At 40.2% G+C, this 27,416-nt stretch overlaps 2 protein-coding genes across 8 annotated transcripts in view; one reads left to right on the plus strand and one right to left on the minus strand.

Annotated features, from left to right (window-relative positions):
- GOPC (golgi associated PDZ and coiled-coil motif containing) overlaps positions 1-8,182 on the minus strand; it is a 39,069-nt gene extending 30,887 nt beyond the window's left edge. Inside the window, exon 1 of the mRNA XM_047859630.1 lies at positions 7,690-8,182. Coding sequence (XP_047715586.1) covers positions 7,690-7,977 — 288 coding nt within the window. The 5' untranslated portion in view covers positions 7,978-8,182. The remainder of the gene's footprint in view (positions 1-7,689) is intronic.
- A 113-nt stretch (positions 8,183-8,295) lies between these two features.
- Positions 8,296-27,416, plus strand: part of LOC125166066 (nephrocan-like) — a 31,413-nt gene continuing 12,292 nt past the window's right edge. Inside the window, exons 1-4 of one of the 7 annotated variants that reach the window (XM_047859727.1) lie at positions 8,296-8,443; positions 8,825-8,854; positions 17,021-17,166; positions 17,723-18,010. In XM_047859727.1, the coding sequence (XP_047715683.1) occupies positions 17,822-18,010 (189 nt within the window). In that variant the 5' untranslated portion in view covers positions 8,296-8,443; positions 8,825-8,854; positions 17,021-17,166; positions 17,723-17,821. Of the gene's footprint in view, positions 8,855-17,020; positions 17,167-17,722; positions 18,011-27,416 lie in introns of all 7 variants that reach the window. The other 6 variants (XM_047859724.1, XM_047859725.1, XM_047859726.1 and 3 more) reach the window with 6 other exon arrangements.

Genomic DNA, 27,416 nt, shown 5'->3' on the forward strand with positions numbered 1-27,416 from the left:
CATGGATTCTGCCCTTCAGAATTTCACTGTCTGGTAAAAAGAGACAAAATTACACTTCCAATTATGACAGGGAGTGTCATAAGCACTGTTATAGAGGCCATGTGTGATGTACCAATTCAAAATGGAGTGAAAAAAAAAAAGGAAGCGAAAGTCTGGGTGATATATGGAAGTGCTGAATCACTATCATCTACACCTGAAGCCAGTATTCCACTGTATGTTAACTCCCTGGAATTTATTTATTTTTTTTTATTATTAAATTTTTTTTTTTCAACGTTTATTTATTTTTGGGACAGAGAGAGACAGAGCATGAATGGGGGAGGGGCAGAGAGAGAGGGAGACACAGAATCGGAAACAGGCTCCAGGCTCTGAGCCATCAGCCCAGAGCCTGACGCGGGGCTCGAACTCACGGACCGCGAGATCGTGACCTGGCTGAAGTCAGACGCTTAACCGACTGCGCCACCCAGGCGTCCCTAACTCCCTGGAATTTATATAAAAACTTAAAAAAAAAAAAAAGCAGTGAAAAAGTCAGTCAGAAAGGAGAAATTTACCTGAGTACTAAAGAGATCAGCTAATATATAGAGTAGAGAAAGGTCTGAGAAGTGAAAATCCCTTGCAAGTGAGACAGGGATGTAAATAGGGTAGAAAGGTTGGTATTTAATGTGTGAGTTTCAAATTTCCAATTTTAAAAAGGGGCCAAACAACAATTCTATAATCCACATATCCGTCAACTGGATATCCATACTCAAAGGAATTGCTCACTACTCGATAAAGTTTGAAAGCACTAGAGAAAAAAATTACCAACCCATTCCTAGAGACCAAAATGAGTTCACAAAGAGATAATATTCCCCCCACCTAAAGTCAGCTTTCCACAAAGCACTTGATATTATTTCACCTAAGACATAGTCTTGACCCTCCAAGAGATTACCTTCCAGAGGTAGAGAGATGTGGCAGCCACTAATGACAGAACAACGTAACAAATTTAACAGTCCAAGTGAGTTAAAGGTGTTAATGACCGGCTCTGCCTATATAGAGCAGAGAGAAATGGGGTGAGGAAAGCCTTCACAGAGATGGTGAGGTAAGTGGTATCTTGAAAGATGAGTGGGTGTTTGACACTGTAGACAAAGGGGACAGAGAAGGCACTATACACAAAAGCCTATGTTAAAGCAGTGATGCCATGCAAGGCCTATTTAGAGAGCTGCAAATAGACCAGTTTTATTGAGAGGCAAAAGGAGCTAAGAAGGGGTGACAAGAGATAAGGACAGACACACTGGGCATTGATCACTAAGCTAGAGTTTGAATTTTACCCAGTTAGTAAAAGAAAAGTGTAAGTAAAAGAAGAGTGACCAGAATCAGAGTTGCCCTTTTTTGATATGAACAATTAAGCTGAAATATTTTAGAATGACTCTGACAGTGAGGGGCACCTGGGCGGCTCAGTCGTTTGAGCGTCCACTCTTGATTTCAGTTCAGGTCGTGAGTTCACAGTTTGTGAGAATGAGTCCCACGATTGGCTCTGCGCTGACAGCACAGAGCCTGCTTGGGATGCTGTCTCCCTCTCACTGCCCCTCCCCCCACTCACACGCGTGCTCCCTCTCTCAAAAATAAATGAACATTTTTAAAAATACTTAAAAAAAAAAAAGAATGATTTTGGAAATGAAAAGATGGTTTGGAGGGGGTAAGAAGCAATTAGGAGACTATGTTAGGAATATACAAGAAAGGATAAGAAACTTAACTACATACAATCTCCTAAACTCAACTCATCTTTCCTGCCAAACCTGCTCCTTCTCCTGGATTCTTTACTTCAGTAAATGGTGTAAGTCTCCTAGGGCTGTCATAACAAATCACTACAAACTTGGTGGCTTAAAAGAACAAAAATTTATTCTCTCACAGTTCAGGATGCCAAGAGCTCAAAACCAAGCTATTGGCAGGCCTGTTTCCTTCTGGATACCCTGAAGGAGAAACTGTTCCATGCATGTCTCCTAGCTTCTGACAGCAATCAGGATTGACAGCAATCCTGGGCATTTCTCAAGACTGTTGACATGTCACCCCAATCTCTGATTCTTCCTCCACATAGCCTTCTTCTCCGTGTCTCTGTGTGTCCTGAGTATCTCTTATCAGGACAATCTCATTGGATTTAGGGTCCACTCTAATCTGCTATGATCTTATTTCCACCCTTGAATTATTACATCTGCAAAGACCTTATCTCCAAATAAGGTCACATTCTGAGGTTCTGGGTGTATATGAATTTGGGGGGAGACTACTATACTCAAACAGCTACCACCTAATCCATTTCTCAAACAGAAATGTGGTGGCATCCTTAACCCCTCCTTGTCCTCATCCTCTGCACATACATGATTATTAAATCCTGTTTCTACTTCTTTAATTGAAGGTTATTCCTTTTCTTCATCCCCATTACCATTTTCATTTCAATAATGCTCTTGTCAACATAGCAAACTCCTTGCTGCAACACTGGATTATTACATTACTGTGCTTGTTACTAAACAAGTATTGTTGGAGAAAGTCACACAACAAGGCAGACTGGCTGTATCATGAATTTATGATAACTAACTCCAAATAAGTCTCCAACATTGCCTGGCGGTCCATTTCTCTGGCCAACTGGCTCTTCCACTCTTCCATAACTATTTCAAATCTTTTCACTCTCTCCAAGCTCTTACTCTCACCCACTTTCAGCAGTTGTCCCCAGCTCCAATTTCACAGAGAACAAAGAAGCCATCAGACAAACACTCAACCTCCCACCTCCTGCTCTCACAGTGTCCCTCTCCCTCCAAGTGTAACAGCTGGCCTTTCAATGTGAGGCCATTCTCTCTACATGTATCTTAGATCTCCTCTTCATTCAGAAATCTTACTACTACTACTTACCCTTCTCTTTTGCTAGAATATTCAGCTTCCCTCTCAACTAGATGCTTCTCATTGGCTTATACACATTTATTGGCTTATACATGCCATACCCCCCTGGGATTCTACACTCCTCCTTCCTGCTACCTATCCAGCCACACTCACTCTTTCTGCCTGCTTTTCTCTCTACCTCCTCCTTCCCCCACCAGGCATAAATATGTGCTTTGGGAGAAACTGGTTTCTCTAGTTCTAGAGCTTTGGTCCCCTTACTTAATCCTGGTAAAATGGGAATAATAGTAATAGTAAACCTATCACACAGGACTGTTGTGAGAATTACATGACTGAATATATGCAAAACACTAAAAGCAGAGCCTGACCAATATTAACTGATCAGTAAGGTTAGCAACATAACTATTGTTAATAATAACTCATGTCCATCTATCTATTCAGCCAACTGACATCTTGGAGTCATCCTAAATTCCCTCATCTCTCCATTCCAATCCATTTCTAGACTTTATTTTTACCTCCCAAGTCTCTCTTGTTCTGTCACCTCCATCTCACTATCCTACCCTGCACGATCATCTTCTCATATGGATCAAAATAAGAATCTTCTAAAGGATTTCCTGCATTCATTCTTGTCATTATCCCAAACTCTCTCCTTAACCCTAGCCTCAGTGAGCTATGCTAATCTCCTATCTGAGGTCACCATCCAGTTTTAACCATCTCCCACTGGTATGATAGAGCCCCCAAATCTACTGCATGGCCTATTAAATCATGTAGATATCGTCCCTAACTACCTGTTCAAACTGATCTTGCATCTCACTCCTTGGGCCATCTGCTCTTATAACACATACCAACTCTCTGTCAGTTCTTCAAGTGCATTATGCACTTGACCATCACAGTGTGTTCCACTTTCTGTTCTCTCAACTGGAATGTTGAATGATATTCCTGTTTCTCTTGGCCTAATTCCTACTTATGCTTTATGTCTTAACTCAATGGCCACTTCCAGAAGGAAGCCTTCCTTGATCCCCCAGAACAAGCTCCCATTACACTATGTACCTTTCATAATACTCATCAAAGTTGGAATTTCACACTTACGTGACAATTATTCCAATTAACTCCCCAACAGAATTCAAACCTTGTAACAGCAATAACTATGCCCATTTTGGTCTCCATTGTATCCCAAGTACCCAATACAGCATCTGGCACAGAATTAGTCCTCAATAAATACAGAGTGAATCAATATTAACCTTCAAGTTCAACGGTGCAAAATGGCCTTACCACTTGTTTAAAAACAGAACAGTGTTAAAGCAGTAAAAGGACAGTACATCATCAGTTCATCGTAAACATGGCTCTAAACCAAAAGTTTCTCTTCTGATGGTTGTGAACAGTAAATCAGTTTAAAAAGATATACTGATTCAGGGGGGCCTGGGTGGCTCAGTCGGTCGAGTGTCCGACTTCAGCTCGGGTCATGATCTCACAGTTCTTGAGTTCAAGCCCTGTGCTGACAGCTTGGAGCCTGGAGCCTGCTTCCGATTCTGTGTCTCCCTCTCTCTCTGCCCCTCCCCCGCTCATGCTCGTGCTCTCTCTCTCTCTCTCTCTCTCAAAAATAAGTAAACGTTAAAAAAAATTTTTTTTAAATAAAAAGATATACTGATTCAGCAATTGTTGGGGGAGGGAAAGGAAGATGTGACAGAAGATATATTGTTTTGCTGTTATTTTATTTTTATTATTATTATTTTTTTAAGTAGGCTCTATACCCAGCACGGAGCTCAATGTGGAACTCAAACTCACAACCCTGAGATCAAGACCTGAGCTGAGATCCAGTCAGATGCTTAACCAACTGAGCCACCCAGGTGCCTCATGTTTTGCTGTTATTTTACAGAAGGGGTAAATAGGCAGAAAATTGCATTTCCAGATAGACAGGTGGGTTTTTCTAAAGTATTGGTTCTCAATCTTTGTACTACTCTAACACACTACTATAACTATTACTATTACTACTGCTCTTACTACTGTCCCAATCAATACCTGTGACTCCAGCACAGCTGTCACCAAGTGCTCACTAGAGCAGGAATTCTCATGCATGTGGAAAGTATAAGAAAGAGGTGAGTAACCTGAAATATCTCAATATATTCTGATATTCTTTGTCCTCCCCTTCCCCTTATATATAGCGCTCTCCCTACGGCAAGCAGCAGTCACACAGGCGTCATTTATATTTACTTTTTATTTTATTTTACTTTTTTAAATTCTATTTGAGAGAGAGACACACACACACACAGGGAGAGGGACCATGCACATGTGTGTGAGTGGGGGAGAAGGACAGGGAGAGAATCTCAAGCAGACTGGGGGACTTGATCCCACGGCCCCGGGATCATGACTTGAGCCGAAATCAAGAGGCTCAACCAACTGAGTCATCCAGGCACACCATTTAGTATTTAATTTTAAATATAACCTCTGGCTTTTTTTGCAGCAAAATTGTTTTAACTACTATATTGATATTAAACATGGTATTACCTAAAGGCACAATAAGTAAGGCAGAAGAAAGAGCAATCTGGAAAGATACTCAAGACCAATTAAATATAAGTTACCTACACTGGAAGTATCTGTGTCTTGATTATAAAAATGTTTTATAATGGTAATATAGTTTAAGGTATTCATCTCTAAAAACACTGAACTTTGGTGCACACCTGTTATATCACACTATAAATGGCCTCAAATGTTGAATCTTAATGCCCATATCCTTAAAACAATAGAAGTAATTCAATCCACTTACTAAGAAATAAAACAGGGCAAGAAAGTATGGAAATCTTTTCTAAAGATTTCAAGATCTCAGATTAATAACAGTATATGAACCTCTGAAATGCAAATAATCCAACAGCAGGTCTGCTTTGAAAGGCACTGCTGACAACGAACCTCTCTCCTCAAAAACACACAACCGGTTCCATGAAAACCGTAAAAACTGCTAAATGTAGAAAGATTAACCCACAAATAGATAAGTTGACTGCAACAGAAAAACACACAAACAAAATGTCCCTTCCCCATTTTCTAAGATCTTTAAGTCAAGGGTTTCAAAGTATGTTGAAGAAACATGCTCACATCACGACAGGCTAGCATTTCTTATTTTGAGAAATAACGCCACCTCCTAAGCCAGGATGTGGAGTCAGAATATGTAATTACAATTTCTGAGAAAAAGGATATACATAATTTATTATAGCTCTGAATACTCATCTAAAATATTTAAAGATGAAAAAGACTGAGTACCACATCCTACTCACAGAATCATCCTTTCTCCAAAATTAGATTTTATATCCGACATCAAAATATCACTGTTCAAAGAGCCCTCTGGTCATTTAAAAAATTAGATATTGTTTCACTTTTTAAAAGCTGTTTATCCTCAGTAGGTACTTGCAGTTGGAAATGATGTGAAAGTTCTCATGAGGCAAAAGCTACTCTTGCTCTGTTATTTAAAGCTAAAGTACTATTTCTAAAATCCATTAAATGCATTTTTACTACCCGAAAAATTAACTACCTTCTAGAAGTAAGCAGCAATCAAGAAATAAAAAATCATTTTCATATACCTAGAACAAGACGTGATTAGCTTCACATCAGCACTTCCATTGGAAACTCTTCAAAAAGGATGGAAGAGATGAACAGTCCTTTCAGTGGAGAAGAAACAAAATCTCTGATTTGCATCTGTGCTAATCACAGATGAATTAGACCACCTTTTCTGTGGCTGCCAGGAAAGAGGAAGACTGCTAACCACTAATCAAGGAGAGGATACATACCTGATACTCATATTGATTTGGATCTAAGGGGCACTCTCAATCATTGTAACTGACAGCAATGATGCTTTCCGGGGTAACTTCACGTTCAAAGAGCTTTGCACATCTCTGATTATCCTATTTTTATGTACTTTAAAATGAAAGACCCATTCTGTTAAATTATCTAGTTAGAAAAACCTCTTTATGTAATAATGTCAACGTGCCATGTTTCTAAATATTGTAATAATGCATTAATTTAACTTTCTGCACAACGTGGTAGGTTTTTGGTTTTTTTTGGAACCACCACTACTCCACTCCACCCACACCCACACCCACACACAAGATTAGAGACTAAAGCAAATGATCATTCTTCATATACTCTCACAAATAAATCCAGACTTTGGGAAATATAGTAAAGGACAAACAAAACTTCACTCAATGTTATAAGTCTTTTGAAAAATTGTAGACAACTCTTGCGGTATCTGCCTGTAATTTAAAGACCAACTATAAACCAAGAAGGACACTGATACTATCCTGTTTATCCCACTAAATTTTCCTAAGAGCTTTGATAGAATTCCCCTAAATAGTTCATGCATTCAGGGAATAGTATGTCTGTGTGAAACAAGGCACGATGGTCTGAAATAGTTAAAAAACATCAACACTGTATCAGTCTGGTGATATACAAACCTAGTTTGTCAATGTCAAAATCGATATAAGAGAACTCAAATGTTGAAAGGTGGGCTAAGGTATTCTGACAATCTTTGAGCTTAAATCTTAGGTTTATTAATGATGCATGTACAAGTAGGCTGGAGTAACTAGTTCCTGTTTCCTCCGCATAGAAATACTAGGAAGGTGGGTGACAGGACTCCAGGACACCCACACGTCGATCTACACCCCCTTTTTCTACTCCAACCTCACCTCACTCCTCTGCTTTACACATACACACACGCACTCTCCTGTCGCATCTGAGCCCAGGTGCCCTGGTAGGTAGTTTTCTAGGGTCGTTTCACCAGTGCGTTAAATGGGATCTGATGCCTAGGGCTGAATGCCATCTCCTCCAGGGCCCACAGCTCACCTCCAGCTTGTGGTTAATTTGGGACACAGTCTGGGCTTTATGGCAAAGCTGCGCAAAGCAGGAACTCAGGCTGGTCATCTTCTGTCGCCCCTCATAAGTGATGTCCGCCTGGTCCGGATCGATCTCACCCAGGAGCAGATCCACATCCACGAAGGCCTTGTCGAACTCCTTCTCCAGCACCTCCAGCCATCGGAACATGGATACCCCGCCGGGGGAGACCCCCACGGCGCAGGAGGCGCCCCCGGGGCCCCCTCCGGCTCCTGCCGGGCACGGGCCGCCCGCCGACATGGCGCCGTCTAGGGCCTCCCCCGACTGCTGCTGACCCCCACCGCCCACCCCGCGCGAGAGGAACTGCTGGGACTGCGGGGACCCCCGCGCACGCACGCTCCGTCGGTCCCCTCCCTTCCCCTCGCGCGGCTAACGCCGGCAATGCACCCCTGAGTGGCAAGAGCAGTGAAGCTGAGGCGGCGGCGGTGGCACACGGAAGAATCCGGCTGTCCCACCTCCCGGCCCGCCCCCGCTGCGCATGCGTAGCGAAGACTTAGGCCGACGCAGCCTGGAGGGACGAAGTGGGCGGGGCTAGGATGAGACCTTGGCCTATGAAAAGCCTCTACTTGGGACCTGCCCGTCGGCGGCCATATTGACAACTGGCAAACTCTAGCTTGAATCCCCGAAAAACAGGCACGCGTCGTGTCGGCTTCCAAGTTGGAAAGGCCGGAGGAAGAGAACGGTGTCCACGTCGCAGAGACGAACAGTTTCCGCCCGCTTGACTTTACGGTGGGCGGGAGCCGTTCTAAAGGCCTCCGGGACAGTTGCTGCGGCGACGTCCAGGGCGGGGAAGGGAATGTGAGGACGGGCGGTGTAAGCATGCGCAAGGGCCACGTTTTACCTTTCGTTACGGTTCCTGTAGAGGGTGAGGTGGGTGGACATACGGGCTCTTCTTGCTAAACCAGGCCCTCAACTCCGAGTTAGAACTGCTTGCAGCGGCGACTTGAAGGACAGCGGCCGCCCGGGTTTTGCTGAATTCACACGGGACCTTTTGTCTTGCCTTTAATAGGCAGCCCTGAGTTCGAATCTTGCACCCTGTCATATTAGCTGTCCTGTTTAGTTGTGTTCTTTAACCTTGAAGCCTTAGTGTCTAAAGTTTACTTCGCTCAGTACTGAGGTAAGATGCTTAACTTCAGTGCCTTCATCCTGATTATTAGCCTCCAGGTCATACGTTTCCAAAGAAACTATTTTTAAAAGTACTTATCTCAACAACTACGGTGTTCCCACAGTGACCTTTCATAAAAACAAAATTATGAAGATACATATATTCATAAATATATTGAATGCAGAGCCCTGTTGAGGCACTGGGGACACAAAAACGAGACGAGCCTCACGCAAGCCAAGCCGAGCTCGTAGGCTAGTGAGTCTAATCCTAATAGCTACTACTTCGATTTGAATTTTGTAGTACCTTTGGGAGTGTTGACAAACTGCCCTTTACCATTAGCCCTATTTGCGCTCAACTCCTTTCCACTTCTAGACTAGCCCAGTCTTAAGAAAGGAGAAATCAGATATTGGGTTAGGCTGGTGAGAACTCTTTTGCATTGCGTAAGGGAATACTTTACTAGCCCACCCCAGACTCCTGTGATCTGGAACAGACTCTTCCAATTGATCACCACCAAAGCCTGCCCCGTGTACCTCTCGCCAACGCAATGCCATTGAGGAGTAAGAAAGCTTAGCTCTAGTTTGCTCTCTGGATAGTGCAGGGCAGGCTAGCTGCCATCGATAAGTCCTTTGGCTTCAGCGAACTTAGTTAAGCAAAACTATGAGATCTTTGCTTTGAACTTAAATAGGCACCTTCACATAGGTTTTAATACACAATAAATAACATAAACCTAAAATATTCGTCTTTCCTCATTCCCTTCCAAATTAACTTTATTTTCATATGCAGTAATTTGCAAGAACATCATTACTACAGTTACCAAGGCCCCAGCCCCTTTCTCTGTATTATAGTTAGCAATGCATTTTAAGGAATTTGAAGTAAATAATTTAGAATTGGAAGGGTGAACATACATGGAATCACATTAAGACCAGCTTTCAATTGTTGAAAACATACCATGTGTAAAGCACTGTGCTATTTAATTTTTTGACCCTCACAAAATCATAAGAGGTAGCTATTACCACTTTTTTTTTTTTAATTTTTTTGTAACGTTTATTTATTTTTGAGACAGAGACAGAGCATGAACGGGGGAGGGGCAGAGAGAGAGGGAGACACAGAATCGGAAGCAGGCTCCAGGCTCTGAGCCATCAGCCCAGAGCCCGTCGCGGGGCTCGAACTCACGGACCGTTAGATCGTGACCTGAGCTGAAGTCGGACGCTTAACAGACTGAGCCACCCAGATGCCCCTATTACCACTTTTTAATAGATAATTCACAAAGAGCTAAAGTATCTTGGTAAAGTCAAACAGCTAAAACTCAAATGAGGTGAGATTTCAATCTAGGTGTCTTTTTCTCCAAAGTCTTAACCTATTAACCAGGAAATATAGAGGGATGAAGAAATCCATTTCTTTTTGTATAAGTTACCAGCATAATAAATTGGCAAATCAGTCCAAAAGTTTTTCTTTTAAAAAAAATGTTTTTAATTATTTTACATTTATTTTTGAGAGACAGAGACAGAGCACAAGAGGGGGAGGGGCAGGGAGAGAATGAGACAGAATCCGAAGCAGGCCCCAGGCTCTGAGCTATCAGCACAAAACCCCCTGATGTGGGGCTTGAACTCATGAACCATGAGATCATGACCTGAGCCAAAGTCTGAGGCTTAACCAACTGAGCCACCCAGGCACCCCAGTCCAAAAGTTTTTCTAAAAAAATAATTTATTCCCAGTTTTAAGCCATAAACAAATCCATTGATATGTAATAAATATTACCAAAAAAGTCATTTCCTTTTTTTAAAGATTTAAAAAATTTTTTAATGTTTATTTACTTTTGAGAGAGAGAGAGAGCAGAGTGTGAGTGGGGGAGGGGCAGAGATAGAGGGAGACATAGAATCCAAAGCAGGCTCCAGGCTCTGAGCTATCAGCACAGAGCCTGATATGGGGCTTACACTCACTGACCTCGAGGTCATGACCTGAGCTGAAGTCGGACGCTTAATCGACTGAGCCACCCAGGCACCCCTACAATACTCACGTTCTGTTATTACTCTCTTTAGTTTGCATGGACGACACTCGAAATAAAATTAATTTCTTTAAAAAAGGAACATCCTTCAACTTCCTACTATACTGTGAGGGCACAGCTGAAATGCATTTTGAGTGTTTTTAGTTTCCAATGCTCTGATCCTTGGTGAATACCATTTTCAGGATTGTAGAACCCAGCTCCATTTCTGTTTACAACCTTTTACAACTCCCAACAAATCACACTCTGTCTCAGAAGACTTACTATCTCATGTTGTCCCTTCTTGTAATCACACTTGTAGCAGCCGCCCGTATCTCTGTGTGCTTGCTATCTTAGTACTATGTGACGCTTTCAAATCTTCATGAGGTGCCCTTTGTGTAGAAATTATCTTCTGCCCATTTAGACCAGGAATTTGCATTTCTGCAAATCACAACTTAACCTACAGTATAAAGCAGGGTTGCAGGGTTTGATATTCAAGTGCTGCCATCTGTTGCCAGTGTGCTTTGTCTACGTTTATTGCCTCCCCCCCCCCCCATGGACTTAATCAGTTAATTAATTTTGAATTGCCTCATCTTGACCTACTCTAGAATTTGGAATCGTATGTAATCTCAATTCTTGTGGGATTTATTTTCCTAAAGATAATAAAATCTTGATACTTCTATTCGCAATTGCATTGGCAGAAACTTCTGATAACTGTTTCATGAATCATGCTTATGTGATTAAAAAATTTCTAATATAACTTAAATGTGATAGTTTTGTTTTAGGAACTCATCCCTATAGAGTTTTACCACAAGGTATTACTAAGAATAAACAGGGTGGGGACTGAGGAAACGGGGGAAAAACAGAAGGTGCTAAATATTTCTTTGGTGAGTACTGGTACTTAAGCAGACATTTATCAAAGCATCTTTTAATTGCAAAGGCACAGTATTGAATGGACATAGATGATGCACTTTGGATTGGAGAGAGAGACTGCCATTTATTGAACTCTACTATGTGCCAGGCCCTGTACTATGCTTCACATGTTTCATTTACTTTCTAGTAACCCCACCAGGAAGAAAGAAAAGGCAAATTAAGTGATGTTGGGTCACTATAAACAGTTGTGTGATAAATAAAGCCAAGGAACATCCACTACCATTTTACTTGAGCAATGCAGATCAAGTCTTGGAATATCAGGTCCATATGTATTATTTAAATTATATTTATTTGGATTTACTACCAATTTGAAAATTTGAGATACTCATATTGAAGAAGTAAATCTGGGCATCCCAAAGTGATTTCTTAGCCTTACTCTCCTTCTGATCATTTCTTTTATATACTCATACTTCTTTTAAGAAGCCTTCTTCTTAAAACCGGGAATTTTAATGCAGTGATTAAAGATTAGCTCAGACACCTCTTTCAGGAAAACTTCCTTTTTTCTTCTCATGTGGAGCTATGGCTACCATCACCATTTAGTTTCCTGCAAATACCTGCTACAGCACTGACCATATTTTTTGGAGCCCCTCAGACCGTGAGCTCCTTGCAGCAATAACCATATATTACTTAATCTTTGAATGCCAGGTCCTAACACAGAACATAGAACATGGTAGAAATGATGTAAGTATTTGTGGAATCAGTTTAATATTTAAAATATTACAACAGTCTACTTAGAAATCTAAAAACTGTCACTTTTCTTTTTTTTTTTTTTTTTTTAATTTTTTTTTGGGACAGAGAGAGACAGAGCATGAACGGGGGAGGGGCAGAGAGAGAGGGAGACACAGAATCGGAAACAGGCTCCAGGCTCTGAGCCATCAGCCCAGAGCCCGACGCGGGGCTCGAACTCACGGACCGCGAGATCGTGACCTGGCTGAAGTCGGACGCTTAACTGACTGCGCCACCCAGGCGCCCCAAAACTGTCACTTTTCAAAACATACCTTTGATACCTGCCGGAGAGCATAGCTAAACATTTTTTATAATGTTTAATGTTTCATAGCTCAAGAGTTAGGAATATCTACAAAATACATGTCAACCTTTAAAATCTAAGGAATATTTTTTCCCAACCTAAAGAGAAATGTTTATTTAACAATAATCTGGTTGACTTGACCAATAATAAATCCAGTATAACTTAAGCTTTGAGAGTTATTTTACCTATTCCATAGTTAAAATTTAAGACCTACTACATTTTTGTGTGGTGTACCCAAACCTAAAGACAAAACATAATGGGGCACCTGGGTGGCTTAGTTGGTTAAGCATACGACTCTTGGTTCCAGCTCAGGTCATGATCTCACGTTTTCATGGGTTCGAGCCCTGCATTGTGCTCTGAGCTGGCAGCTCAGAGCCTGCCTCTCATTCTCTGTCTCCCTCTCTCTCTCTCTGCCCTTCTCCCACTTGCACCGTCTCTGTCGCTCTCAGTATAAATAAGCTTAAAAAAAAAAAAGGCAAAACATAACAAAAAGCAATTTTCAAAATCTCTATCACTGTGTTTTTTCCTTACACTCTCAACGACCAACTACAACTGCTTTTCCACTGTTACCTGATTTACATTCTTTATTTACCCTTTCCCACAACTCCAGGTTTGATTCAGCATTATCTAAAACCACCATTTAGCAACAATGGTATCAGAGTTTACTAATCATTGATTCTTCCTCTTTCATCACTGTCAAGTCACTGTTTATTTCTCAGATTGTCAGACTTTACAGATCAAACACAGACTTCCCCTTCATCAGCCCCTGTCATTTATGTTTCTTGTAGATTAATTCCACAAGGGGCCCCAAACAATTGCATTCTGAACACTGTTAAACATTAGTTATCTTTTTTTTTTTTTTGCAGTTAGATTAAAACTATAAGAATACCTTTAAGTATCTTTTTTAGAATTTTCACAGTCTTTCAAAGAAACAAGTCAGAAAAGTGTGGGGAAACAATTACACAAAAGCCACGTCACAAGCATTGTTGGACAAAGAATTTGGCCCCATTTGACTGTAACTCAAAGTTCATTTGGCTTTTGTGGCCATGGTAAGCAGAGAGAGTGGGGATGAAAAGATTTTTATAGTGGATATTTGTCACTATAAATGCAGGACTGCCCATATTTAAGCCTCCCCTCCTCTATTTAGGGAATTCCCTACCTTACGTAACTTGAATATGATAAACCGAGTCTTCTTCCCATAATGGACTGAAAACGTCAGACAAGCCCACTCCCCAACTCTTGACAGCGGGAGCACAGGCATATGATCTGGGGTCAGCTAACCAAAATAATCCACCTGGAATTTTTACCTTGGAGACAGTAAGGCAAGCTTGGGATAATTCTTCCTAGTAGGGAGGAGAGATGGGAGTGGGAGTAGCAACATCCTTTTTGAGTAGTAGCAGGGCCAGCAAGTGGCACACAATTTCTGGTTCAGTGGTGCAGGCCAGGGCATCCGTGTTCTGTGGTGACACCAGATTGAAGTGTGATTTTTTGCCTGTGATTCTGGCTACAAAGGCTTGCTTTTATTCTTGCCATTTCCAAATCTGGTTCTGTAGGTTTTCACAATTCTGTATGCTACCCAATTTTCAATAATTCCTCTTCTGCTTAAATTAGCCAGATTTTTTTTTTCATTGCTTGTAACTAATAATCCAAACCAATACAACTATCATGTATTGAGACTCCCTTTTCACCCATGGACTTGACATGCCTTAGTTCATGTCATCTATTCCTTTCTGTAGAGTGGACATTATTTCCTCACATTTTATCTTCACATGTAGAAGAAAACATTAAGATTTAGAGAGGTTAAGCAGTAGAAAAAGTATTTTTTTGTCTTACTTCAAAGTTATACTTTTTCTGCAACATTTTCAAGAAGGAAATAAAAGTTAAAAAGAATCATATTCATAATTTTTTGAGTCTTTAAAATTTCTTTTCTTTTACCTCAAAAGGAGATTTTCATAAATTAAAGCTTCTGTCTCACTTTTGCTGATCAGTTTTATAATAGGAATCACAAGCCAGTGCTTACAGACCCAAGTCAGGAAGATCTTGGGTTAGTCAGCTTCTTCTCTGGAATTCAGTTTCCTGTCTACAATGGGAACTAGACCTTTGCTTTTAATAAACCAAGGAAGGCCAATATCCATTGCATTGAGACACATGTTTGTATTTATTGTGGGGTTTCCTGACAAGGCACTATTGACATTTTGGACTAGAGACTTCTTTCTTGTGGGGCAGTCCTTTACGTTGTAGAGTGTTTAGTAGTATCCCTCACCATTACTCTCTAGATGCTCATAACACTGCCTATCCTCTCCTGACCATTATCACCATTTATTGTCATAAAAAAATGTCTTCAGACATTGCCAAACTGCCCCTGGTTGAGAACCCCTGGGTTATAGAAAGGAAGAAAGGAAGGGAGGTGAGGAGGGGGCATAAAGATAAAGAAGATAAGAAAGCAAGTCAAGGAGGATCCTGGCTTGAGAATCTAAACAAAGACATAAATCTAATTCAATCCAAATTCAAATGCAAAGCATATTCCTTGAGATTGCAATCCTCCTTGTGCTGAAAGATTAAACCTAGATTCTGGGGTATATTTTGAACAGTTGCTGGGTGAGTCATTTGAGTTTCCATTCTTGAGAAAGGCACCCATGCTCCTTTATTAGGTTTCTTCTCGCCCAAAGAAGCCAAGCAATAATGATGAGATAAGGTGTTAAATCTTTGCAGAGAAAAGAACAGTCTGTCTCACACTTAGCCTTAGGAACCCATAAGCTCAAGACCTGAAAACTCAGTCTAGGGAATTTTACACTCAGGGCCCTTAGTCAACATGTGAAAATTCCAAAAGTCAGCAGAAAGTATGCCAGAAGCTGACCAGTGATGGCCGTTTTGTGGCTGCGGCTTAGCACAGCATGACTGCAGAGGGGACTGTCGCCTCCAGAGCAGGTACAAGAAGACATGCATGTCCTTCAAGCACCCAGGCTGTACCTTTGTACTATACTTTCTCTGCAGTTTATGGTATCAATAAGACTTTGCCTTCTACCTGGGAAAAAAAAAAGACTTCTCAGCTTAACTCTAACTAAATAGGTGTGGTCTAGGGGAACAAATGGAGCTTTTATTCTTCAAAACATTTTCAACTTTTTATGATCAAAACTATTTATATTTGTAATATTAAAACCAGGAAACAACTTAAAACTCCAACACTTAGTAGTTAATCAAATCTGGACAATACTCTTGAAAGTCTATTAGACATTAAAAATTATGTTTATGGAAACTATAAAATAATATGAAAACTATAATAGTAAAAGGTACAGAATATAAAGTATATAAGTAGGTTTACAATTGATAAAATAAAAAAATAAAATAATAAAATAAAACTATTTACTATTATAAAATAGTAACATTTTAGAGATAATGTCGGCATTATAGGAAAGCTATAGAAATACCATGGAAGAAAAAAATATTATACAGTGTAATTTCAGGGCTCAAAGAAAAGGGTATATGCAGTGACCAACAGAGGGTAGAAAATGAAATCCATCGCTATGCTGCTTAACAGAAAAATTAGCTGCCTCTAATGGCAGATGACACCAAAGGATTTTGTAGACATTTCCTTTTAATTAACCATGAATTTACTCTCTCCATTTTAATTAACTATGAATTAACACAGAAGAAAAAAAAAGTGTTCCATGAGTATTTCTTTTGGCTTTTTCAAAGCCTAGGCAGAGAAAAGAAACCAGAAACGTGTTTGATTTGGGGACAAGACTAACACTGATTTTTTTTTCCCCTCCTTGCTCTTTTTTTCCCAAATTTTCTTTTCTTGAACATTACTTTCCTATCTGAAAATTCTAAAAATTAAAAAAAATAATTCTCTTGTTGAGAAATTAGTAATAAAGTTTGTTGAAAATCAGAATATTGATAGAAAAGAAATCCCTTATCATTCCTTATCTCAGATAGTAAAAGAAAAGAGGACTTAAAAAAAATCAAAAGAGGAGTAGAAAAGTCTTTTGGAAAAAGCATACAGAAATCCTTACTTTGGAAATAGATTATCAGAGCAAAGGAACTTTTGGCTTCAAAATGAAAACTGCAGCAGAGAGGTAGGTTGAAGGGGACATCAGAAAAGCTTTTCAATATTAGAAAGGGTTTCTTTGGAGCGATGGGCTCAGGCCAACCAGCATAGGGAAATTCAGGTCTTCCATTGGGGAGGAGAGAACTTCTCTATATAATCTTTTGCTTAAAATGCTTTTAAATTCCTCAGCAGGGATGAGCACAGCAAGTAAAAGAGCCTCAACAAAAGCGTGCCTGGAACAAATGAAGCCTTCCCTCTGCAGTCAGGTTTCAGAACACACAAGTTCCTCTGAAGACACTCGAGGCCTTTTCTGCCATTATTACAAATAGATGAAGGTAATTGACCCATTTTGATGTTTTATTCTCATCCAAGTCAACAATATTTTTGAATGACAAAAATATTGTCCAAATATGATATTTGAGTGGACCGAGTGATAGATGAGTTGAACAATTTATCTCTGGCTCTAAACCCCTCTTCTTGGTAGCCCACTGTTTCCCTAGCCATAAAATGTTACTGAAACAACAATAATAAAGAGAAAACCTGCTCATTTTCCCATACTAGTTAATGGGAGAAGAAAACACCTGCCTGTTGCAGTCCTACAAAAATCGTTGTAATATAGGGTCACAGAAAATCCAAAGGTTTATAGCCCACTATAAAACAGCTCTTTGTCTTTCCCCACTAATTCCCTAGTGTCACATTTAACAAAACAAGGAAACTACAGATAATAGACGTGTTTGCAGATTAGCCTTCCAAGCCATAAATAACAGAGGGGTTTGCTCACCTACAAATATTAAGGCAGCTTATCAATGTTTAAGCCCTTTGTAATGGTTGCTAACATTTTAACCCAGACAAAATTGGAATTTTTTCTTCCCTGTCTCCTTACATTGACAGAGCACACATTCATAAGATTCTATGATCAGATTTCATGGTATAAAGAGTGAGCCATCATCTAAACACTTGGCTGCTGCCTGAGAGGCCCTGTTTTGGAAGATGCATCTGCTTTATGCCTTCCTTGCTTTGCTCTCTCTTACCTCTGGTTTCCATCCTAACTGTCCTGGGAGATGTAGCTGCGATTCAGTGCACTCGGTACAATGCTACAGGCTAACAGAGATACCGTCAGGCCTTCCTTCTACCACCAAGAAGCTCTACATTAGCCACAGCAAAATTCAACACCTCCAGGTAACCATTCTCCAGTCAAGTTGCTGCAATTTTATTTTTTGAGGCAGGGTGAGGGGCAAGTGTGGGGCTGTTGACGTTTAATTTAAATAATCCAAACTCAGAACTAGTGGTTATCAAGTTTGCGTAGCGGCACTATCATTTTGCCTTCTACTGCAGAGATGGGTGTATGCCTCTGGATATTTCTTTGGTCAAAAAAAAAATCTGAATCTATAATTAATGATATTTTATTTCAGTTTTTATTTTTAACAAATGTAATTATACTATTGCAAAGTAAAAGAAGTGGCTCTCTCTCTCTCTCTTTTTAATGTTTGTTTTTGAGAGAGAGAGAGAGAGAGAGAGAGAGAGAGAGAGAGAGCAGGCAGAGGAGGGGCAGAGAGAGGAGGACAGAGGCTCCAGAGGCAGTGAGCCTGATGTGGCACAAATCATGAGATCATGACCTGAGCCAAAGTCTGACGCTCAACCCACTGAGCCACCCAGGTGCCCCAGGAAGTGGCTCTCTCTTAACAAAAAGAGTTTGAGAGCAAATGGCTACTTCCTGTTCCCAGGATTAAGAATAAGTGCTTTCAGGGCCACCTGAGTGGCTCAGTCGGTTGAGCATCTGACTTCGGCCCAGGTCATGGTCTCACGGCTCATGAGTTTGAGTTGCTCGTTGGGCTCTGTGCTCAGAGCCTGGAACCTGCTTCAGATTCTGTCTCCGTCTCTCTCTCTCTCTGTCTCTCTCTCTCTCTCTCTCTCTCTCTGTCTCTCTCTCTCTGCCCTTCCCCTGCTCGTGCTCTCTCCCTCTCTGTCTCTCTCAAGTATAAATAAACATTAAAAAAAAGAAGTGCTTTCAGGGGAAAGGGGAAAAAGTAGTTTTGTTTGTGCCATAAAAGAACAGATGACACTTAGAGCATCATAAGACCATCAAGATGAACCCAAGCATCTGAGAATTATTTATATAAATCCTACAAAACTGCCAGGCCTCAGTGTCTTTGTGGACACCTCTACAGAGGAAATACATGTTTATGTTTGGGCACATTACTGCCGTTCTCGTTCTATGCACTTTTAATTCTAACATTTTTATTTATGCCTACCTATTCAGAGTGCTGTAAAGAATGCTATAGATTTGCCTGACTTTTGTAATATGAAGGAACTTTTTGGCCTTTGGTATTTTGAGAAGTATCAAGAGATAAGGGTTCTCATCTTCATTTTCTCCCTAGCTAGAGATATAATCATCTTAAACAAGCAGTTAAAAAAATCTCCGGGCCTCACTTTTTACCTTTGTGAAGTAAGAAGCCTGGGTGTGATTGTGATCCCAGGCTCTTTTTCCCTGGCAGATTCCATGGCTCTCTGGTTTTATTTTTACTAGTCACTGCTTCTCCCTCATAGGCCAAATCCTGAGATAAGGAAATACCTCTCTGTGATCCAGGCACAGTCAGCAGGTGAATGTACTTTCCCTTCAAAAGAGTCACCATCCCCTTTCATTTGGTTAAGACATTTTAACGTACATGTGCCTAAGCAGGGAGAGTTTCAAATATGTGGCATGGTATTTATTTCAAGGCTCAATAAGCAAAATTGCCTAGTCGTCATGTTTACTTTGCTCTTGTAATCCAGTAGTGCCTAATGCCAGAGAGCAAGTCTGACCTTGTCAGGTCTCAGCATTTAAGTAGGACAGCTGGTTAAAGGGCGAGATGCTTAAATATTTGTTCTGAGGGCCTGGGACGCCAAGAGCTGAAGTGTCAGCTAAGCCGGGTAATGATCCCACACTGTTGCCTTGCAGCCGATAAGATGAAATTATCCCTCTCATCAAATTCAGTTATTGAATGAGTGCATTTGTCGTGGGTTTAGGTTCACTGCACAGCAATATTGCCTCTTCCCCGAATTTAACCCAGTTAACCGCCTCTTGGAAGGACGGTTCCCAGCAGAAACGTTGATGAAAGACAGGATTGTTTTGCGAAAGTAATAAACAGCTCTAAGCAATAATACTTCTATTTTAAAAACCCTTAGGTTTTAAATTGACCGTATTTCACGAATGTGAGCTGTATCTTGTGAATATGCTGTATGTTCTGTCCATTTGGTTGGAACTACAGAATCGGGTGCCTGTATTTCAAGAAAAAAATACCTTGAAAATACCTTCAGATTAATAGCAATAGAAATTACATATGCACACACATATGTGTATCTACACATATATACAACATATGTGTATATATCTCTGTACACACACCGCATATGCATGGATGTGTACGCACATACATATATCCATGCATAAAAGTAAAAATGTTTCTATTACTTATCCATATGTTTTGTGTTTGGGATTGTGAATGCTGTGTTTAAGACTAGGGATAAAATATGAAAAATTCACAGTTCTTGCCCTCACAGGATGAAGGCCTTTATTTATGCGTGCATCTGTAAAAATTCCTACTTATTTGAGGCACATCCATCAGACTGTAACACTCCCCATTTGTTCTTTGCTTGCCTCGTACTGTGCCTTGGCCCCTTCCCTCCTGGCTCCTGGTCGTCCTCTCCATCCTGAGTCCTGCATCTCCTTGGTGCCTTCAGTGTCCGATGTGTAAGCCTCACGATTCCTTGAGCTCACAAAAAAGTGTCTATCTACATTCCTACTTCACCACAGCTGTCTGCCCTCTTGGTTATATCATAATCATTATACCCAAAATGCCTCCACTCAGAAATCTCAAATTCCTCCACTCCCTGGTCATTATCTTCTTTCGTCTCACCTGCCACCCTCTCTACTCTTCCATCCACCCCATGGAGATTTCGAACCCTAGATCTGCCCATGTTTTCTCAGATAATTAGTTCATTTCTTATCCGTCTTCTTTCCCTATCCCTGCCTTTTTTGCATCCCAAAATTAATGATCTCAACACCTATCCAGCAAAGCCTCAGTCTTAGATTAGGGTGATCATTTTCCTTTGTTTCTCCTATGCCTGGATACCCAGATGCTGCTGGAGATGGTCACACCACCTCTCTGCACACATGTGCATATGTATGTGTGGTTTGCAACAACCACAAATCCATAGAACCACCACAAGTTTAAGGTCTCCGGCCTCATCTGGGTCTTCAGAGTCACCCATCTGCCCTTTCAGTTCTTCTTCCTGTGTTCCCTTGACATCTTCCAAAACTTCAGTGCAGCGTTGGGCTGCTTTCACAATCCCTGCCATCCTTGCTCTCCTATCACCAACGATTGGTCTTCCCTTTTATTGACTATTCTTGACAAAACTGAGGCCATTAGTCTTGATCTCCCGCAACTCCTGCTTACTGTGTACTAACTTGTCTCCATTCAATTCTGCAAACTCTTTCCTCCAGACAGAGAGGATGAGATCTCCCTCTGTCTGCTCAAGGCAACCTCACACCCATGCCCTGGAGTCCACCTTCTTCACCTCTCCCTGGAGCTTGCTCCATTATCTTCCCCATACCCGTGTCTCCAGTGGCTCTTTCTTTATGAGGGCCCTGTTCTAGCTTAGAAATAGGCTCCTTTCATTACAATAAAAATAACACTATTTTAAGTCTGTGTGTAAAAAAAAGGTAATCTGTACTTACTGTTTCTACTTCTTTACCTCCTTTTTTTTTTCTTTTTTGAGAGAGAGAGTGAAAGCTGCAGAGAGGGGCAGAGAGGGGCAGAGAGAGAGAGAGAACATTAAGCAGGCTTCACACTCAACACTGAGCCCAATTCAGGGCTTGATCCCAAAACTTGGGGATCATGACCTGAGCCAAAAGCAAGACAGAAGCTCAAATGACTGAGCCACCCAGGTACCCCATCTTTATCTACCATTTATTCTTAAATTCACTACTGTCTGCTTTCTACCCACTTCATACAGTTAAAAACTGTTCTCTCCAGGACATTGGCTCACTCCTATTTCTTGAAATTCTCTCTTTTGCCTTCTGTGGCACCATACTTTTGTGTCCTCATTACTCCTCTCTGATAGTTCTTTTCTGCCATTTTTGTAGGTTTCTTTTCCTCCACTGCCCCTTCTTTTTTTGTCATCTCCAGGGAGTCTCAATCCTTGGTCATTCCATTTCTTACTATGTACACTCTCCTTAGGAGAGTGTACTTTAAGGAAGTGATGATGGCTCCCATAACTGAGTTTCAGATTCATGCCTTACCCCCGTGTTTCAGACTTACCCAGCTGCCTCCTAGACTTCTTCATTTTGGTCTATGATCTCAAAATAACATGCCCAAACTGTAGTCAATCTTTCTCCCTAAAGCTGTGGTCTTTTGTCATTGGCTTCTCTTACTTAAAATAATGTCTTTAAGGTTCATCCATGTTATAACATATGTCAGAATTTCCTTCCTTTTAAAGACTGAATATTTCATTGTATGCATATACCATTTTGTTTATCCATTCATCAGTTGATGAACACTTGGATGGCTTCCTTTTTTTGGCTGTTATCCTCCAAAGAACATTCATGTACAAGTTTTTGGGTGCACATATATTTTCATCTGTCTTGGGCATATACCTAAGAGTGGGATTTCTGGGTAATATGGAAACTATGTTTAACATTTTGAGGAACTGCCGGACTGTTTTCCAAAGTGGCTCCATTGTTTTACATCCCTATAGCAATGTATGACAGTTCTAGTTTCTCCACATTCTTGCTAACATTTCTAATCTTTTGTTGGATCATAACCATCCTAGTGAGTGTTAGTATCTCATTATGGTTTGACTTTTTTTTTAATTTTTTAATGTTTATTTATTTTTGAGAGAGAGAGAGAGCACAAACAGGGACAGAGCAGAGAGAGAGGGAGACATAGAATCTGAAGCAGGCTCCAGGCTCTGAACTGTCAGCACAGAGCCTGATGCTGGAGTCAAACCCATGAACCATGAGATCATGACCTGCACTGAAGTTGGACACTTAACCGACTGAGCCACCCGGGCACCCCGGGTCATTATGGTTTGACTTTCATGTCACTAGTGGTTAATGATGTTGAGCATCTTTTTGTGTGCTGATTGAACATTTGCATATATTTTTTGGAGAAATGTCTACATGAATCCTTTGCCCATTTTTTTTAATTGGGTTATTTGTCTTTTAATTATTGAGTTGTAAGAGTCCTTTATATATTTTAAATACAAATCTCCTATCAGATATATTATTTGAGAAAAATTTTTCCCATTCTATGGTTGTTTTTGTTGTCATTGTCATTGTTGTTGTTCATTGTCTTACTAATGTCCTTTGAAGCACAGAAGTTCCTAATTTTGAGTAAGTCCAATTTCCCTGTTTTGTGGATGTGTTGTCACTTTTGCTTTTGGTGTCATATCTAAGATAGCTTTTACCAAACCCAAGGTGATGAAAAGTTATGCCTGTATTTTCTTCTAAGAGTTTTATAGTTTTAGCTCTTACATTTAGAGAACAAATAGGAGTGTCTTTATGACAGTAGCCAATTAAAATGATTGTGTAGGGACGTCTGGGTGGCTCGGTTGGTTAAGCGTCTGACTTCGGCTCAGGTCATGATCTCATGGCTCATGGGTACGAACCCCACATTGGGCTCTCTGCTCTTAGCACATAGCCTGCTTTGGATACTCTGTCCTCTTCTCTGTCTGCCCCTCCCCAGCTTGCTCACTCTCTCTCTCTCTCAAAATAAATAAATAAACTTAAAAAAATAGATAAAATGATTGCTCTTTACATATTTTGTGGAAGGGAAGAAGCTATGTCAAATTCCTCCTGGGTAAGAAATATATAAACAGAGTTTATCACCAAGTGGGGGGATTATGGATTATTTTTATATTCGTTCCATACTTTCCAGAATTTTAAAATTGTTTACAGAGAACAAGTGTTGCTTTGATGATCAGAAAAATAATTCCAACATTGTTTTACAAAACCTTTACTGGCTTAGTTCACCCATGTCTGAGGCTGTAACTAATATTTCAATTTCATGTGTACCTTGGACCTATAAGGAACCCAAGAAAGGTCTGTGGCCCTCCAATGCTTGGAGCAAGGCCTGCCCAAAGGAAACCAGAAACAAAGCCTCTTATTGGGAAGCCAGCAGAAGTTGTTTCTTTGCTCTACTTCATTTTACTTGCTTTGCTTTTTAAAAAAATGTTCATATTTTATTGTAACTTTTATCTACATATATATTAGGTTCACTAAACTGTAAAACTGTATGGCAGGAATTATATTTAGCTAAACTTCCTATGTCTAATTGTTAACACCAAGCCATACTTGCCTTGTTTTTTAAGCAACATTGAAAAACCAGCAGCCTCAAAACCTTAAAAAACAACAACAACAACAACAAAACCAAAAGGGTGAGGGGGACACCTGTGTGGCTCAGTGAGTTAAGCATCCAAATTTGGCTCAGGTCATGATCTTATGGTTTGTGAGTTTGAACCCCACATCGGGCTCTGTACTGGTGATGTGGAGCCTGCTTGGGATTCTCTCTCTCTCACTTCTCTCTCTGCCCCATCCCCACTTGCACGCTTTCTCTCTCAAAATACATAAATAAATAAAAACTTAAAAAAGGAAAGAAAGAAAAAGCAGTAGCATCAAGTTAGCTCAAGGGCAAAAGCATCTCTTTTTACATCTCTGGAGCACACCTCCCCTTAGTCCAGGAAAATGGAAAAACTAGCCTCGCAGAATTATTTTCCTTTGTCAGCTCTGTAAATCAACGGAAAAGTTGAAAATCAGTGGGCATCTCTTCACTGTTTGTGGTACCAGTATTCTATATTCTTCTGCTAAATTCATGTTATAGCAGTAAAGTTAAAATAAAAATATGTGTGTTGGGATAAGATAAACCTGGGTGGGAAGCTCAACTTTTATACTTGCTACCAAGATATACTTGGACTGGTTATTTTACCTTCTTGAGCCTTAGTTTCCCTTTCTGAAAAGGTAATAATCATGCTTGCACACAAGGCTTTATAAACATAGTAAATACTTAGACAATGCTAACCATTTTTTAAGAAGATTTTATTTTTAAGTAATCTCTATACTCAACGTGGGGCTCAAACTCACAACCCCAAAATCAAGAGTCACATGCTCCACTGACTGAATCAGCCAGGCATCCCTAGAAAACGGTAGCCATTTTAATTAATAATAATCAAGAGTAATCGGCATTGACTGACAAAAAGGAGAAAGAAAGGTCTCTGTGCTTCAGCTACCCACTGGATTTGTTTAGGAACATGAACAGTCTACTTAGGCCAGTCTGTACACTTCATGAATAGAAATAAAGACAAATTGAGTCTCTGATACCACACTTTGCCTAGTCCCCAAATAAATTGCCCATTTAGAGCCGTGTCATCTCTGAGCCTTGCTACATAAACAGTAATCTTTTAGGGTTTATGGTCAGTCAGATAAATGTGGAAGTACTAATAACACCAAGTTCTTTTGGGAGATCAACAATCTAAGAAATGAAGATCTATGTCTAGAATCACACGTGACTTTATATGAAGGAAAGTCTAGAAAGGACACTTCAGAATGAAAAGTATTTCAGGAACAGTCTTGAGCAGGTCATTAAAATTTTTTTTTTTTTTTTTTTGCCTGAAATTCTAATGGGAGATTTGAACTAGGTAACCTCTAAAGTTTCTGCTTATCTTTTTTTTTAATTTTTTCTTTTAATGTTTATTTTTATTTTTGAGAGAGACAGGAAGAGCGTGAGCGGGGGAGGGGCAGAGAGAGAGGGAAACAGAATCTGAAGCAGGCTCCAGGCTCTGAGCTGTCACCACAGAGCCCAACTCAGGGCTCAAACTCACAGACTGTAAGATCATGACCTGAGCCAAAGTCAGATGCTTAACTGACTGAGCCACCCAGGTACCCCTAAAATTTCTGCTTTTCTAAAACTCTCTGATTTGTGTCTAGATCTTATCTTTTTTGAAAACCATTAACTGTAGACTAAATGCAATAGAGAATGGTAAGTTGAAGAAGAAAGGGCTGTAGAGTCCAATAGACCTTGTTGAAATTCTCAACTCTCAAAAGTTTGATAATAGCAAATTTGCTAGTTATTAGAAGAACTAATGATAATATGTTGTTAAAACACAAAATGCAACTGAGTACATTTGAAGATCTAATAATAAGTGATGCATGAATCAGGCAACATCTCATCTAGCAAGCAGAGATGCTCTGAGAAGTTGTACCAAATGGGAGAATTTATAGGCAGGAGGGTAGAGCAAAGGAGTTATTAACAAAACAAAAGTAAGGATGGTTTCAGACAGGTCAAGTTTCTTTGGGGAAGAAGGGATGGAAAGCGTTTTTATCATGGTGATTGCCTCACTAATGCTGATGAAGAAATTTCAGATTGACTCTTAAAAAGTCATATTTTTAAAAAAATTTTTTGATGTTTATTTATTAATTTTTGAGTGAGAGACAGAGAAAGAACGAGCTGGGGAGGGGCAGAGAAAGAGGGAGAGAGAGAACCCCAAGCAGGCTCTGCACTGTCAGCACAGAGCCCGATGTGGGGCTCTATCTCATGAACTGTGAGATCATGACCTGAGCTGAAATCAAGAGTCTGAGGCTTAACTGACTGAGCCACCCAGATGCCCCTAAAAGGTCACATTTTAGGAGAGGTCAAAACTATAATTAAGTCTTGATTTGCCATCGCGGGTGGGGAGCAAATGACTCCATTTGGGGCTTATTTTTTTTTTTTTAACAATATAAAAAAGCACTTGGCACTTGTAGATGTTCAATAAATGCAAGAAAAATTATGATTATTACTGGGACTAGGACTAATTAATACATCTGATTAATCATTAAGAAAATATCACATGTTAGCAGCCGCCAAAACTATTATGATTAGAAACATCTGTTATGGAAATTTTAACATGAGGTTTTCCTAACAGAGTATCATATTAGGAGAAGCTTTGAAATATACCATGATTCGTGCCTGGGTGGCTCAGTCAATTAAGCGTCTGACTCTTGATTTTGGCTCAGGTAAAGATCTCTCGGTCATGAAATCAAGCCCCGTGTCGGGCTCCACACTGGGCATGGAGTCTGCTTGGGTTTCTCTCTCCCTCTCCTCGACTCCTTAAGAAAATAAAAATAAAATAAAATCTACCATAATTCACATCACATGTCTTCCCGGGATAAATAAATATATGGTACAAAATTAACCCACTTTGAAAGTGTTAATCATGCAATTGTTGTTACAAAAGGGCTCAACTGCATAATTAAATCAAACATTTAAAACCTGTAGCTAGTAAGGCATAAAATTGTGCCCTGAAAATTTTAGCAATTGAATTCTAAAGCAGATTGAAAATTTTTGTGAAATTTTACCAAGCTGAAGGAAATCTGGAACAATTCCTCTTTCTGCCTAGAGATGATCTTACTCTAAGAACCAAATACCAAGAATTACATCATTCAGAAGAAGACCTAGATGGCAAGCTAGGAGGTTGACAGATATGCGGAGAGGAGAGGGGTACTTGAACTTGCAACCTATGGAGAAAGCATATCAGATTTGATTATTTCTAAAATCTAGGACAAGAGTAG

Source organism: Prionailurus viverrinus, chromosome B2 (genome assembly GCF_022837055.1).
Source record: "Prionailurus viverrinus isolate Anna chromosome B2, UM_Priviv_1.0, whole genome shotgun sequence".
NCBI classification, from domain to species: Eukaryota; Metazoa; Chordata; class Mammalia; order Carnivora; family Felidae; genus Prionailurus; species Prionailurus viverrinus.